Raw genomic sequence first — 17,477 nt, 5'->3', positions numbered from 1 at the left:
GAATTACACTACTGGTTTAGTATCACAAAAGCAATTATAAAAGTGGGAAAACAAAATATAAACACTTATTCTATGTGTGTTAGGCACATTGACTTCTTGTCAACACTTACTGGTCTGTAGCTGCTTTTCTCTGGCATGCATGTCAGCAAATATTTGTTTGAAATGGCTGGTAAAAGCAGCAAGGTCAGCATCCAGAAACACTGGTCCTTGTTCTTTCTCTTTGAGTACTTGACTTTGAGCCTTTAGCCGCTCAATCTGAGGCTGCAGGGTTGACATTCGAATGATTTCATCCTGCACATTCAACAAAAAGACAATAAAAAATCAAGATATGGCTACCTAAGAAATGAAACCACTATGCCATGCCATGAAATCACCACTGTGCATATTACACAACTGTTTGGCTTTCAATTACATTGGTCACAATACAAATAAATTCATAATTTTAAACCTTTCCTCAGAAATCAATACCTCTACTCCCAGTAAAATTGTTGATTGATACCACTGCTTAAAGTCACCTTAAAGTGACTTTCATAGGACATTATGCTCAAAGAAAACAAGAAAGATTGTACATTAAACTTTCAAGCCTCAGAAACATCCCTTGCATATGAAGCTGGAAAGAGAAAAACTCCACATGTACACATTCTGGACACACATCTGATAGATTATGTACAGACTAAATAAAATGAAGAAGAAAAGGGGAGATGAAGATGCCCAGTGATTTCTAGCAGCCTCACAGTAACATGTTAGAGTGAGGTCAAGATCAGGATAGCACAGAACAGTTGGAAGGGACTTTCAGGGAACATCTACTCCAACACCTTGATTACTTCAGGGCTGACAAGATAAAGCACGTTGACAAGGACATTTTCCCAATGGCTTCTAAAGACTGACAGGCTGGGGGCACCAACCACCTCTCCAGGAAGCCTTTTTGTTACACTCTTGGAACACCCTCCCAGTCCAGCCTAAACCTCCCCTGGCACAGCTTTGAACCATTCCCATGCATCCTGTCCCTGCACACCAGGGAGAAGAGATCAGCACCTTCCTCTCTCAGGAAGCTGCAGAGTACAAGGAGGCTGTGCTGTTATACCTTGAATACACTGTGACATGTGCAACTACAGAATACAAAAGAAATGAGCAAAGTAAGCCAAATGTACAGTTCATAGCAGAGACATTTAAGGAAAAGTTTTCTGCACGGGAACAGAAACCTCTGTAGGGACAATGCCAGCTTGGAAATACAGCTTGGAAATACCTGAAAATTGAAGTAATAGCATAGATCTCATTTTGGATTTCAATATATTCTGTTTGAGAACTTTTGGAGACAGAGATTTCCTAAAGTCAATCTTCTACAAGTGTGTAATGCAATATCACACCTCAATATATTCCTGTCAATCAATACTGGCCTGTAAGCCCCCCACCCACAGAACTGTCTACAGTAAGACAGAGAAGTTGTGGTGCAGCAGCACTCAAATAAAAACAATTATGGAAAATTATAAGTGAATTGGTGTGACAGTTTTTGTACAACTTTGTGATTCTCTCATACTGTGATGGAAGAATATTCCCCCATCTGACTACACAGCCCACACTGAATCAGAACAAAGGGTATGTAAGAAGTAAAGTGGTCTGCAAGGGCAGAATTTTGGACTTGAAGATAATGTTCTGGAACAGATCCTTAACAGAGGTGATGAGCAATTTTCTTAATGAGGAACCAAAGCCAGAGATTTTTACATGAAAATGAAATATGAAAAAGACTTTAGGCCCACAGTTCCCTCTAAGAGTCTAAGTATCCTAATAACTAAATATTTAGGGCAGAGTTTTAAAGACTCATATCCTGGGTTCTATTGTTTCTTTATTTTTTTACCAGTCCTTCCTTTCCTTGAGCAAATATTTTCAATAACTACTTTGTAAATCCAAGGAGTCCATTTACCATTTTTATACTGAAATTTTGTAGGTCATAATCTGTCTCTTGAACACCTATGAAGTACAATACCATAAAGAACTTGAAGAAGGATCTCTAACCTTGCATCTTTCTAACTGAGTTTTTACTGTAGCAGGATCTGCTGCTGGTGTGGGTTGTGCTTTCAGCCAGTTTTCTGCAGTAATTGCTGTCTGCTCCAGTTGCTGCAGCTGGGAGTAGAAGTCAATGATGTTATTTTGGTACTCCAGCCATGCCAGTCTTTCACTCAGCAACTGACAGAACTCAATCCAGCGGCTCTTCAGCTGCTCTGAGGCTTGTCTAATGTTGTCAGGATTCAAACCCTCTAGAAAAACAAGAGAAGATGCTTAAAGATAAAAAAGTTACAAAGAAAAGGAAAATAAAATAGGACAGATTAACAATTGAGAAATTGCTCATAAGTCCAGTTAATGATTTATCACCAATAACAGTTCTGAATCTACAGATGTTACACATTAGTGGGGAAAGCATATCAAAGATATTTAAAGTTGCTGCCTGGGTACTTTTGTTGCTATGGGAATGAATTATAAACTACATTAAAATACAAGAATGGGAATAAAGCAGAAAGTAGAGATATAATGCATAAAGCTAATTAAAAGTGCTGTAAGAAATAACAAAATGCCTGACAGCTGGATTTTGAAAAATATGCCTGGACTGTAATTGGATTTTAATATACAAGAACGTTGCTGGCTTTTCTTCTATAAAAAGACTGAATGCAATTAATAGGAACTATATTCCACAATTATTTAGAGGTTGCTGGGAATCCAACCCATATATTTTGCATCATACGTTATTTTAGAAATAACATTCACATTAAGAAATAAACAAAGTACCAGATCAAACCTCCATCTAGGCCAGTCCTCAGTGTCCAACAATGACCATGAGGAGACAATAAGAAGAGAGCCAAGAAACCATAAGTGATGCTTCTCTATTGCTATTTTCAAGGTGTTTAATTTCTCTGATGTAGTTCAACTATTTCTGTCTGTTGTTCAATAATCATGCTTATATTAAAGTCCATAAAATAAAACTGACTTTAGTTATTATGGACAACATAATTATTTAGAACAATTAAAAGGTAAAAGTAATTTTCTTCACTTTCTGTGAAGAAAGAAAAGCAATACATATGAAAGATAAGAAAATATGTCTTAAGATAACATAATTCATAATCACCCTGTAACTTGAACTCAGGTTGACTTCAAAACAATATTACCTTAATCATCTCATTTATTTTTCAATGGAAGCTTAAATATAGTCACTAACATTTTTTTAATTATAATGACATGTAATGATACACATGGCAATAGAGCCAACATTGATTTCAAAATGAGTAAAATTCTCAAATCGTTGAGCAATGCCATGTGCTTAAGAACATTTTTAAGAACATCATCACACAGTCATACATTAACCAACCAGTTAAACTGAAGCTATGTTTTCATTGAAATAATAGAGTATTTTTCTTTAAAGCAAGCTTAAAAGCAAATGAGACAAAAACCTTCTGGGATCCACTTCTGCAATCTTTGATACACTGCTGAATATGGATTTTCTGGTTTGCCATCTACACTCCAAATCTACAGGAAAATTTGTTTATCAGGAATAAAAAATAGTAAAGCTCATGGCAATTTTGGAAGGTAGGACATACGAAATAGAGCCCTAATTACAGCTAAATGATGTAATAAAATGTACTAGAATTTTTTAATAATAAAATATTCTAAGAAATTGCTATAACACATGCTATATGGTAAACCACAGTAAATGATAATCGGGGATCATGCCTGTTGTGGAGCACCACAGTGTTCTGGCAAATCCTGTTCTGGATCCAGCTCAGGGCTATTTCATTCAGAGTTGCTTGGAAACAGCCCACTTGGAAACAGACTGTGCAGTACCTGATAGCAGTTCTCTGGGTATGCTTTTTAATCTGGGATGGTGCCCTAGCCAAACAAATTGTACAGCATTTCAGAAAGCAAAACTATTGGAAAAATAGAAAGCCCACTACTACTGGGAGATAATGGCAACTATGGTGCTTGCAGCAGCTCCACATCCCCATTACACGCAAAAAACTGAAAAGCACAATTGAAGGACTGAGCAAGGATATAAAATGAACCTTGACGTATGAAGAGGTAAAAAAAGATTTTCACACATCTTAATAAAATCCAAAAGTGATCTTGTCTTCTGTGAGTGAGTGTGTGCATCTGGAGATGTGGTAGCATGACTGCATTTTCTAGAAGTGTAATGTCTAATGGGCATGTGAAGAGGCAGAATAAACCTGAATGGCACATCTGAATAACAACAATCACAGACAACCAGGCACACAGATACTAAATCTTAACAACAGCAAGAACAAACATATGTATAGACAATAAACCTTTAACTATGCTGTATTTCAACAATTGTTTCTGTTGTGAGCTGGGTATAAAAATGCTGCAAATTCATAACAGAGAGGAAATTATCTTTCCCCCTGTGTTCACTATTAGCTATGAACCTGGAAGACATTGCTTGTGAGTTTGGCAGACTAGATATAAAAAGATCACTTTATTTATTCCTCCTTTCCCTTCTTTTCAGCTGCCACAGTCTCCCAAGTACCCTTAGGCAAGATTATGATTACCAGAAGTACAGTCGTGGATTCTCCACATATAATAATACTTTTCACTGAATATTTTCTTCTAAGATTCAGAGAGGACTGTATTTCAGATGAAAATCTAGATTCACCAGATCCTCATTTCTTATTTTGCTCATAGGTCCCTCTTCACATGACACACTTAAGTATGTGAAAATAGCCACTATTATTCAATTTTTATTTAATTCTTTTATTTAACATCTAACCTTTGAGTCTAAATGTGATTCCATAAATACATAGAGAAAGAAATGCTTTTTCTCTTCATGCTCCTGAAGTGGGCAGTACAAAACTGGTTGATGCAGAGTCATGTTTGGTAAAATATTGCACAGATGCACGTTCATTAGGCAGAATACTCTACTGAAAGTAAGATAAAATCTCCATAACGTGTGTTTTTAAAACTCCTATTTCTCAGTCCACTCAGAAAAATCAAAATTGTCCATCAGATGCGAGCGTGTCATTTCCAGAAGGATGTAATAAAATGGCTGTTACTTGAACTTGAGATGATTTGGGCAAGTTTGACCCATTGGTGAAAATGAAGAATTTCACAGAATTGTGGAATCGTTAGGGTTGGAAGGGACTTCTGGAGATCACCCAGTCCAAGCCCTGTGCCAAGGCAGGGTCACCCAGAGCAGGTGACACGGGAACGTGTCCCAGTGGGGTTTGGAGCTCCAGAGAGGGAGCTCCATGACTTCCCTGAGCAGCTGTTCCAGTGCTCTGCCACCCCCAAAGTAAAGAAATTCTTCCTCTAGTTTTGGTGGAACTTCCTGTTTTTCACTTTATTACTCCTTAATAAACTCCATTATTCTATGTTCTGTTTGAAACTGTCTTCTGTGATAACTACTGATTCCTTCATTAATTTCTGCAACTGTACCAAAAGCGTACAAACAGGAAAAGAAACAATATAAACCCATTTTCTGGTAAAACATTAGTTTATGAATAGTGGTTGGTTCATAATCTCTGAATGTTTCACATTCTAAAAGCTTCTGGTATAATCATTGTATAAATATACTGTACCCAGAGGAAACAGATCATTATCTGAAGTGCATCCATTAATTTTATTACCTTGTATACTGCACATAACAAATTGTGTCTGAATATTTTTAATTGTGCAGCACCTTACATGCAAGTGCTTTGGAATTGGCACTTAATATGAAATATATCTTGTTAAGTGCATCTGTCATTTGCACAGTTCTGTGATAGAATAATGAAATATTATTTGGTTTTTTGTAGCTTTCAACTGTTGTATAACTTACAAGATAATGTATTTCTTCCACAGAATGGTGACAATTCAAAATTACATGTTTTTATTGCAACAAATTGATTTGTATTCACTCTAATGCTTCCTGTCAAAATTCTCTGATTATTCATTTTGATGTCATGTTTATTTTATTCTAAACTACTATAATAGCCAAGTGTCCACTTAAATTGCTAAACTGCTTCACTTATGCATCAACACATTTTTTATTCTATTTTTTAATATGATTTAGTAAAGAAGAACAAAACAGATTTTTTTTTTTTTTTTCCTAGAAACACTGTTAAACAGAATATATAAGCTTTCACTGATTGCAATAATCAGACTTCTTTGAAAGCATGAGCAAGGAGAGGCAGAGCACACACCATGTGGATGACTGGGTAAAGAAGTGTCCACCAAAAGAATCAATGATTTCCCTGATGGGAAAAGCCCTTCCAGTGGCAGTGTCCAGACATCCTCCCTACAAACACAGGAACAGCTATGCTGTGTCAGAGGGCAGATCCTTCCAGTGCAAAAATACTTTTGCTGACAGTGGCTGGCAATGTTCACAAAGACCTAGAAGTGTCCTGTATAAATATGTTTCCTCAGAATATTTCCCTCTTCTAATCAACAAATAAATTAAACTTTAATTTAGCCAATCCAATTCTCTCCAGGATCGTGTTGTTTTTGCTTTTTTTTTTTTTCCCTAAGTTATTCTCTCTCCTACCTATCACAGAAAAAAACAAAAGCAAGAAAATAAATATAAATGATACAATAATGGAGTTCACCAATGGTCAGAGCTCTTGCTCTTATACTCCACCAGTGGCCTCATCTTTTTATAGTTTTCATCTGCTACATTCAGAATCTTGTTTATGAGCAAAAAAAAAATAAAAAATTTATGTATTAATTTAAGCCAGGAACTCAGTGGCAGGATAATTGGAATCTTAAGGAATCTATTCATTATTAGTCCAGATCTAATTGATACGGAATAAGTAAAAATTAACAATAGAATTAAAATTGTCATCACTTGACTTCTGAACTGATCTCTGCCTTAAATCTGTTTGCCTTGTGTGGTCTTTTAATTACAGATTATACTGCAAATGCATGAATGTGACTCCCTAAAGAATAACAATGGGAGAATCATCATTTTTGATTTGTAAATTGTAGTAGTTAGAAAGGTTTTACATTACAATAACATAGTACACCTTCCCTAGATGTTAAACTGCAGATCTCCTACAAATCCATACAGGCACATGAATTAATTCCAGTTCCTTCCCAATTTATGGAAAAGAGTTCCAGCACTGGAACAGGAAGGTATGAAGGAATATTTAGGCTGCTCCAAAAATGCTACTTTTGAGATTCAGCAAATCTTTCTTCTTGTTCTTAATGAATACAGCAACAACAACAAATTGATTTATACAAGACACAAACACTACAGAAAATTAGTTGAATTACAGTGGAAAATATAAAGCTGCATAACTCTGCTACTACAGTTTGAAATGAAGTTTTAAAGTTAGTATTTGTACTTCACTTTTAGTTCTGTTTCAGTTGAACTAAATTACAACCCTTAAGTGTAATTAGATCATAATGATTGGAAGAAAAGAAAAAGAGAGAATATGTTGTATACAAAAGTACAATGGCTTTACAATGAGAGTTAACTTTCTCTACCCTCAAGGAGTAATTTTGAGCATCTCACAAGATATTCCATTTGCCAATTCTTTGTTGAAATCATCTTACAGTCCTCAACAACTAATGTTAATTATTTATTCTACTCTCTACTGCTAGTAATTACTGCATTAATTGACCATTTCAAAGACTATTCTTCAATTTGTCTTTGCATTACTGAAGCAGTTGAAAGTCCCATAAATACAAAGGGTTTCAAATCCAGAGGAATTGTTTCTCTGTTCAAAGGGATTGTTTCCTCCCTAAAACCATGACAATAACAGATCTTCATTTTCACAGCCAATTTATCTGTCAGCCACGCTAGAACATTTTTGCTACCAAGGCTGCCACAATATAGTGCAAGACAGAGACCTCAGAGCAGCTGACAAAGTTGAAGAAGTTGTTAAAGTCACGCTGTCTCAGTCTACCCTGTGCTTGCCACCCAGTTGGAAGATGTGCTTCCAAAAAAAAGAGGTGTGATCTGAGAAATACTGGAAATATTATATGCACCTCAAGCCACATGTAAACCATGAGTAAGAATGGACCCATGGACTGAGGGAGAGAAAAACACAAGTCTTGAGTTAAAATCCCATGAGAAAAACTAAGACAGAATTTAATCCACTTGATATGTGACATGGTAGGCACCACAGTGCAGGGTAAGCCTTGTTTAAGATGGGAGTGAGCTCTGCAACTAACACCAAAATTAATCATCATAAAGTACTTCATAATCCAAAGAAACTAAACTGGAATTCTTGAGGTCCAGATCTGCATTTGTCCAATGGAAGAGTGGGGCATGGCTAAATACGCCCTAGACAGATTCTGCCCAAAATAGGACCCTCAATGTGTCAGCATGCAAATTTCAGATGATTCCCTAAAAGTCATGTACAACAAATCCTCCCAGGCAGAAAACAAAAAAAAAAACAGAAAAAGTCCAAATTTTTTATATAATCAACCATGGAAAAGTGACAAAATTATTTCAAACAGGATGCAGATGTACCAGACTGCCATCAGTCTATTCACAGAATCTGGGAAGGGACTCATTGTAGCAATTGTTAGAGTAATGATATTAAATATGTCCTACATTGAATATGGTCTCTTTTAAAATATTACACCTTCACACTTCAGCAAAATAATTGTAGGATTCCATCAAATTTCTTTAGCTTGGCCAGCTAGTACTCAGAGTTAAAGCAGTTCACTTTTCGCTATTTACATATTGGTTACTCACTGTAACAATTTAAAAGCAAATATATGTTCCAAATATCAGTGTATTCAGCATCTGTATTTCTGGTTATCATATCAGTGTGATACACACTGGCCCATATTAAGTATTTGATTGCAAGGGAAGACATTCCTCAATATTAAGAACAATGGCATGAGCTACAGTTTTACTTTCATTTACCCTTCTTCGGGTTTTGTTTTTCCCTTATTTAAAAGTTCAAAGAATGGCAAAATGTAATAATTTCTTCAGGAAAAAAAAAAAAAAGACAAAACCCTTGCACCTATTTTTCTTTAAGAGTTGTATAAATTTTGACAATTATTATCTTTGAAAAATTAATGCAAATAATATCTTCCAAATCCCAATAAAATGTTGCATTTTCTATGATACAGAACATTACAGAAATATATTATAAAACATACATTGTATATTAAAAGTCAGGAAGCATTTTTTCCCCAACTAGTTGAAGTAATGCCTTTGGAACTGTCTAAGTCAGATGTGTTAATGTACTTCAAAGCTTAGAGAACTCAGAAAATAAGATTACAACTTAAGTCTCTCCACAGAACAGATTGTTAATATACAATTCATTACTGTGAGTTTCTAGCACACTTCTTTGCATGATACTAAACTGGTAATACATTTTTCTCTTTCCTAATTAACAGATTTAACGTTCAGAAATAATAAAAGAAATATAAGGCAATATCACTTTACCGTTTCATTTAGACAGTACGTGCTAATATAATTCTTGTGATAAATATGAACCTGTTCGTTTATCAAATCCCTAAGAAGATTATCTAAAGCAACTCCCATGTAATTACCATTCACCATCTGTTCCACCAGGGCCTCAGCTGATCTGCTGGCATCTTGCAGTTTTCTGTACTTCTCAGGCTTTTCTCGCTGGATGGCCTGCAGCATGACAGGAAAGACGAGTATTTTAACAGAGGGATTTTGAACAAGAAAGTAATTAATCTCAGGGATGTCTTCTGATTTCTTGAGACTTTTTAACCCATCATATTGCCCTGAACAGCCCCCGATTTGCAATGAAATAGCAGGTACCATAAACCACCAGGAAGGGAGTCAGTCAAAGTCAAATACAAAAACTGAGAGTCAGAACACAACAGTGCTGAAAAGTGACACATTAGTGTTTGATAGACACATAAAAGACATAGAAATTAGGAGCTATTTGAAGCACATTATTTCAGAAAGAAAATATTAATTCAACAGAAATTCCTTGTGGAAGAAGAGATTAGCTAATTTTCATGGGAAAAGCAATTGACCATTATCACCAAATCACAGGGATTCACAGAATCCTTTAGTATCAAACCCATATAAAATTTGTTTGCTTATATTACTATTATTACTATATTACTTATATCACTATTATTGCTATTGTTTGAAAACAAAATAACAACTTTAAAATGCATATATAAAACCACATGCAGCAGACACCCATAAGAAGAGTTAACTGCAGATTTAATACAGGCTTCTCATTATGTATTGTTCTTAATACTCTTGATTCACCTTTCTGTACACAAAAATTGCTCACCAATGTTCAGGGCATCTAGTAAGGCCTAGTAAAGGCCAGCTGCTAAAATTACAAGATATAGTAGGAATCTAAATTTACATATCATTTTGGGTCAGTAGAAATACTGGTGGAATGTAAACTCATTTTAGATCTGACAGCTCATCAATGCTGTCTTGTAATTAGCACCATGAAGTCACTTTATTGATTTTAAACTAAATTAGTTGCACAATTTAGTTGTAATTTAGAAGCTTAAATATGCAATAAGGGCCCATAGTCAAGTTTGATACCAAAAATCTATAGATGTCCCAGAGAGCCTGACCAAGACAGTGTCCCATAAATCGGGTCACTCACTTTCCTGCAGTAGATGCACACACACAAGAGGATGTGTCCCCCCAAATCCTACATGATGTATATGGGAACCAAACACTTGGCCCTGGCTGAAGTTTCCCAGGCTGGCTGACCCCACTGGGCTTCCCCATCACCCTGTTTGTTTCCACAGCAAAGTTAGATACTGCATAACTTCAAAAAAGGTTCCTTAAACTGAAAAGAAAGTTCAAGTAGGTGTGTAAAAATTCATTAACTAAAAAAACCTTATGCCCTTAAACTTGGAAATACTATTTTTCAAATAGATTGTTGCACCCATATGGAATGACTATAAACACCTTTGAATAAACTCTCTTAAAATAACTTTTAAAATGTGATGTATAAAACATCTTCAGTTTAACAAGAAGCAGCTCCCTGGAAGACTTCATAGATGAGACACAGAAACTTGAAAGAAAAATTTTCAGCCTACCTATAATTGCTATTTATTTGTGCACACAAAAATGGTTAAACAGCAGGCTTCCTAAAAATATCTCAAAGATTCTTTTTAAGACTATCATGAAAACAATTTTGGATAAATAAAATATATAAAGAAAATATATTTATAGAATAATAAAATACTTTGTATTTTAGAAAAATATCTTTAATAGATAACCACTGAAATATTATGAATTTTAATCCCAGTGAGTTAGAGATGACTGTATGAATTATCTCTCATTTTTGTAGGTCAATAAAATCTTGTACCATTCCACAGAAAAATTTAAATATTTTCCAAATTAAAAAAAATAAATTAACTCTCTGCAGAGATCCAAAATCTCTTACAGAATCTTAAATAATACTACTCTGTCTATAATGCCAGGTATAATTAACATGAGAATAACTACTGAGAACTCAAAGGTATCGTTAAAACACTAAAATATACTGAAAATAATTCTATTCTGTCTGTAATACCAGGTGTGTAATTATCATATGTATAACTGAAGTGAGCAGAAACAAATCATTAAAAAAACCCAAAAAACTACTTTATAAAATATGATAAAACTTATATTTTAAAAATATACAAATGATATGACATAAAAGCTTGTGGAAGTCAACCCTTTCCTGCCCAGCATTTGCTATGTGTGCAGGAGAACATGGAGAAATGCCCACCTCTCTCCTGAAAGATTCAAATTCCCAGGTCATGGTAGAAAATATAAGCACTATGTGTGGAGTCCTTAAATAAGCACAAAAGATTTTGCACATATCAAACTTTCTGTCAATCATTTTTCTCCATTCATTTTTATGTAGTTGGCACATATTATGCAAGTGAAGATCTAACTCTGGTTACAGGAGGACAAACACACACAGGAAGCACAGTGATAACCAAAGGAGGGGAGCCTGAACCCAGTGTTCCTCAAGACAAGTGATGTGACGTGGGGAGAAAGGGAGGAAACTCACTCCAGTTACTCAAAACACTGACCACATGCTCCTGACATTAGTCCCTACACTCTGCCATCGTTTGGCAAACCTGCAAATTATCTTGGGCTTTTAAGATCCTCACAAGAATTTCCATAACCCCATGTCAAGTGCCTAGAAATCAATGGAGCAGTCCTGGAAACATCTGCCATTTATCTCCTTGATTCTGTTTTCATCATTTTTCCCTTTACTGAAGGGGGCCATGCTCTTGATCCAGGTTCATGTATGGCACAAGTAGAATGGAGTAATTTTGAAGGGATTTGTGAAGTATAGAAACTTAAATTCTGTGCATTGTAATGGACACTTTTTGACAATAGTGGCTAAGGCACTTCATAATATCTTTAAAAATATATAACTCCCCCCTTTTTTAACTTTTTTGCATTCTGTAAAAGATTTTTCATAAAAAAAAGACACCAATTTTAGAGAAAAAGGTTAACTTTACAGGCTTTTGTCCAAACAGAGATTAATTCTCTTCTGCACTACTTTGCAACAGACAATGCAAATGCATTATAGCCCAGTTTTAGTTGATTGAAAAACATTATAAATTCATTTTTAGCTAAATGCTAGCCAAAGGCAAAGGGACTGTTTTTACAAATCTAAACATTTTATTTGACCTTGAGATTTCAGTTGGAAGTTAATGACTTCATAACCTAGAAAATATTGATGGCTGGAGAAATTTGGATATTATTAATATATCAAATCAACATCCTTGTTTGAGAGCTCTGTGAAAGGATGCAGGGTAGCAGGACTCCCTGACCTCTTGTGATGGTGACCCAGCACCCCTGAGGGCAGAGCATGCAACATTATCATCACCACCTCTGACAGTGATTCAGCTCTCAAATATCCATGCCCAACAAAACATGCCTGGAAAAGGTCACTAAAACAAAACAAACATATGAGAATGGGGCTTCTGAGAATGCCAAGAGAACAAATTTAATTGTCTAGGATATCTGACATTTTCCCTTACATCTGTTCCTTGTGTTTATCTTTGATTCTGATATTCTAGGTTCTTCTTCTTGGCTAACCAAAACTCCTTTCAAAGATTGTTATTTCCAGTTTCTTGTTGGATAGTCTCAAATCCAACTTACTAAATAGGATTTACTACCTGAAATTGTGGAGGCTTTTTGCACCTGAACGTCCATATATTTGAACTTATAATACTGAAAGCTCATTATAGATTAAGAAAAACATAGAAGCCCTGAGCCATTCTTAGGTCTGATTTTAGTACACATGCACTAACTGTAGAATATTTATGGTGGGATGCAGTATAACAATATTTACTACATTAATATTTGGATGTCTCTGTTATTTAGGAGTATGGCTTTTCAACAATGAAACTTCTATTCCTGTGGCTTTGCACTCTCCCCACCCAGGTAAGGTAAATATCTTTCTTCTGTATCAGGGAAGGGATATAAATACTTTTCTTCTCCCCTGACATAGGAATGGACTTTTTGCACATATCTAATATATTCAAGCCACATAATACACGTGCCAAAGGCTAATTTCCTGCCAGGATCTGAAGAGCAGCTGGCTAACAGAGTCACTGCATTTCATACAGCCTGTTCTTGGCTCTGTCTCCCCCAGGACTCCTCTGAGCTGGGATGGGAGCAAGCTTTTGCACATTATGAATCACCAATGATGGCAAACAAGATTTCCTCGTGGATTTCATTTCCAGCGTCTCTGTCCCTCTATCATGCAGCAGATATACTTCCACTAAATCTTATGGAAGTGATCCCTCATCCATGAAAAATGATGGGCAGGAGCAAGCAGCCACAATAAAAAAAGAAAATAAAACCAAAACCAACTTAAACTAGCAACCTGTCCCCAAAAGAACAGCAGAAAAAAAAGTCATCACAAAAAAAGGCTCTAGGACTCACCACTGACTGTGGTCAGGATAAATAATCAATAAATCAATATTTCAAATAATCAATAAAGGACGGTTTTAACGTCAGGCAAGCACAGGTGTTCTGTGATAAATCAATTTGAGTTATCATATGGGCAAAACCCCTAAATGATAACCTAAGGGCAAGATGGGGCTCCTGCACTCGTGTGTAGATGGTCACATGCATGCACGTAGGGGTACAACACCAGGGTGTGACTGTGGATGTCAGTGCATGTCCTGGGCTTGGCTGGGATACAGAGAATTTCTTTCCAGTAGCTGGGACAGTGCTGTGTTTTGGATTCATTATGAGAACAGTATTGATAACATTCATGTTTTGGGTTTTCTAAGTTGTGAATATCCTAAGTAAAGAATTTTTTTTTAGTGTGTCTCATTCTCTGACAGTGATACACACACACACAAAAAAAACAACAAAAAACAAACAACCAAAAAAACAAAACCTGGGAGAGAACACAGCCAGGACAGGTGACCCAAAGTGGCCAGGGGGATATTCCACACCATAGAACAACTCAGTGTATAAGCTGGGGGAGTTATCTAGAAGAGCACTTATTTGGGTTCAGGGAGGGGGTCTGGCCTTGGTCAGCAGGTGCTAAGCAATTGCATCATGCATCACTTGCTTGTTGTTTGTTGTTTTCTTTCTATTATCTGAATTATTATTTGTCATCATTATTATATTTTACCTTATTTCATTCAACTATTCTTATCTCAACCTACAAGTTTTACTTCTGGGTCTCCCCATTCCACTGGGGTGGGTGGAAGTGAGCAGGTGTGGTGCTTGTTGCCAGCTGGGCTTAAAGGACAACAGTACAATAAAATCTATTTCAATTATCTCTCACATATGTTTTCCTTCCTGCATTTCTTCTCTTTTTATATGCCTTCTACAACTTTACTAGAGATTATATAATAAGTTAAAACACATATTATCTTATTTTCCATTGATTTGAGGTTCATTTTGAGAGAACTAATAAATAAAAGTGTTAGCAGGCAGCAATGAAACTTCAAATCAACTGAACAGTAATTTCTGCTTTGTCTCTCATTTTAGGGATGGACACAGAGACAAGACAAGAAAAGACAAGACAAGACAAGAAAAGTCAGATCAGGAATAGTTTTAAAACCTGGCATTCAGAAAAATTTGATATTTTTCTTTACATTTTAAAAAAGTGTGTTCAAAGACAGCCTAGCTGAACACAATCCATGTAGCATTTGTCAGGTGTCATCTTTCAGAGTTCTCACTATCAAATTAATACATGTAATAGAAAGTTTTCTCTCTTAGAGCAACTAGAAACTTCTAAATGTAACTTGATTTTCTCTATAAAAAATTTATCTTAAAAGTAGTGACACTCTGTGAAATTAAAATGGGTCTTGTTCCTTAAAAATATTTTCACTGTTAATGAAGGATACATATCAATTTTTCTTTTATCTACTTAGAAGTACTGGTTTGTCTCAGATCTCTCTTGATACAAAACAAGTCATTTTCTGCACTACTTTACTGAAAAAAAAGGCTGGAATTTTGTTTGTTAACAGTTTGTTTGTTAAATTTCCAAGGAGATCAAAGGAACATCTGGAATATCTCCTGCTATCTTTAATTTCTTGAATTCAAACTTTAAATTCTCGTGCACTGGTCAAATTCCACGCATCTTTCTCCAGTATTTTGTGTGTTTTCACCAACTGAAGTGAGGTGAAATATAAAGATAAAGGTGATAGGTAGTGGCCTCCCAGCCCCGATGTTCTTCCTCAGTTCCAGCAAAGACAAGGCAGGAGCTGGTGGAATTCCAGCAGGGACCAAAGGAGGTCTGTGGTTCACCCACCTCCACCCTTCCCTTGCAGCAATCACCACCTCCTCAAAAGCAAAGAAGGAAAGAAGGAGGAAGGTGAACCAGGGCTCCTGGATCCTTTAATGTTTTTATCAAGTCTTAGACAATATGAGGTAGAACCAATGGGAAACCTGATGGTGTGGGTAGCCCGAGTAATTTGTAGGTCAAGATGAGCTAATTTTCATCCTTGAAATACATATGTTCCTCAAAATGTGAATATCTGAAGGGGAGATGAGTATTTTGTTTCTTTTTTTCTGTTTCTTTTAAAATTTAGATTGAAGCACTTGGAAAATTAATTGCATATCTATTAATGTATTAGATGAATACTATTAACTCACTGTGGAAGCATGTGAACCCATCAAACCTTCTCTGTGTATTTGATCCATTCTGCATATATATGTATATATATGTATATTCCACATAACATCAAGTTGTGGCATGGATTAATTCAATATATTCCATTGGAATGCATAATTTCTAGCACTCATGACAATATAAATAGCTAAAATTATTGCAAGAAACTTGGACTTGAACATGGAATTTAAAAATGTACACTTACAGTCACCATGTTACTAAGTCTTATCTAGCTGATTAATAATGGAAAAGCAGAAAATGATAAAAACCAGCAACAAACCTAAATTCAATACAGTAACTTTGTCCCATCTCTTTGTGTTCTAGGAGTACCTATCAACACTGGTTTTAAGGATGTTCCATAACATACTATCCAAGAAAATTTAAAAAAATAAAAAAGAAAAAATAAAAACCTTTCTCCTACTTGGAAAAGTTGGGCACTTTTTCATTGATCTACAAAATTTAAATAAGGAAGAAAATTTCTAAGAGTTTAGTTTTCTAGGGCTAAATTCAGTAATTCATTCTGTGACACACAGACCCATACAAACATAGCTACTGCTTTTGCAGTGCAGAACCATTCATTTTTGCAGAAAAGAACATTTTTTGGTTCTGATATGGTACTACAGTAGAGTTTAAAAAAAAAAACCCAATGAAAGTCCTGTGGAAACTGGTGATTGTCATATATATTTTACAGCTCTGTAAAAGCAAAAAGATATGGATTTTTTTTAGCATCCACTCCAGTGACACTTTTCATATTCTTCAGTTTATGCATGTATAATGTCAAATTAAGCTGTCAGTATAGAATGATGTTGCATATTTAAGAAATGATGTATAGCCTTTGGTATAACTTTACCTAAGACTTTCATGGATCTAGAATACCTTAATTAAATATGAATATGTATGAACAAAAACAACAACAAAAATCTGTGAGTTCACACAACCTGTGCAGTAATTTTGGTGCCAAAAAAAAATCTGAAATTCACAGAAACAGCGAACTATCTAAATTTATCTTGGACAATCAATGCTTGTCAGTCTACATTGTAAATCGCTTAAAGTTGGACTCTGAAAGCACTTTGACAAGCTAATAGAGACTGACAGTACACAAGTAGTTTCTCCTACATTGACTCTTTCTCTGAGGTCTGAGAGGTTCCCTTCTTTCCGAAAGACGGCAAACTCGGGGCTTTGCAGCACTGCCTCGGAGCGGGTCATCCAGCTGTGCAGCTCTGTGGTGTCCGAGTCAAACCTGAGAGACAGAAAAGTGCAACAAGACTTTCAACTTCCACAGTTTCTGAAAACAGGATAGGCAGAAAACATGGTTGTTTAAACAAGTGAATAAACAGCAATTTCTGTCAGCAAAAGACAGTTTTAAACTCCCATATCTCATCAGAGAGTTCATAAAACTATTCACTCTAAAAATTAGAAACAAAGAAATACTTTTTC

At 35.6% G+C, this 17,477-nt stretch overlaps 1 protein-coding gene across 3 annotated transcripts in view; it reads right to left on the bottom strand.

Moving 5' to 3' along the window:
- Nucleotides 1-17,477, bottom strand: part of DMD (dystrophin) — a 1,141,085-nt gene that overhangs the window by 650,692 nt on the left and 472,916 nt on the right. For all 3 annotated transcript variants that reach the window (XM_058829412.1, XM_058829411.1, XM_058829410.1), the window contains exons 18-21: nucleotides 17,157-17,280; nucleotides 9,490-9,577; nucleotides 2,014-2,255; nucleotides 111-291 (exon numbers count right to left, since the gene is read on the bottom strand). In XM_058829412.1, coding sequence (XP_058685395.1) covers nucleotides 111-291; nucleotides 2,014-2,255; nucleotides 9,490-9,577; nucleotides 17,157-17,280 — 635 coding nt within the window. The remainder of the gene's footprint in view (nucleotides 1-110; nucleotides 292-2,013; nucleotides 2,256-9,489; nucleotides 9,578-17,156; nucleotides 17,281-17,477) is intronic.

The sequence above is a fragment of the Poecile atricapillus genome, chromosome 1 (assembly GCF_030490865.1).
Source record: "Poecile atricapillus isolate bPoeAtr1 chromosome 1, bPoeAtr1.hap1, whole genome shotgun sequence".
NCBI classification, from domain to species: Eukaryota; Metazoa; Chordata; class Aves; order Passeriformes; family Paridae; genus Poecile; species Poecile atricapillus.
Note: the sequence above shows the minus strand (reverse complement) of the source record. Positions and strands in the feature narration are given on the sequence as shown.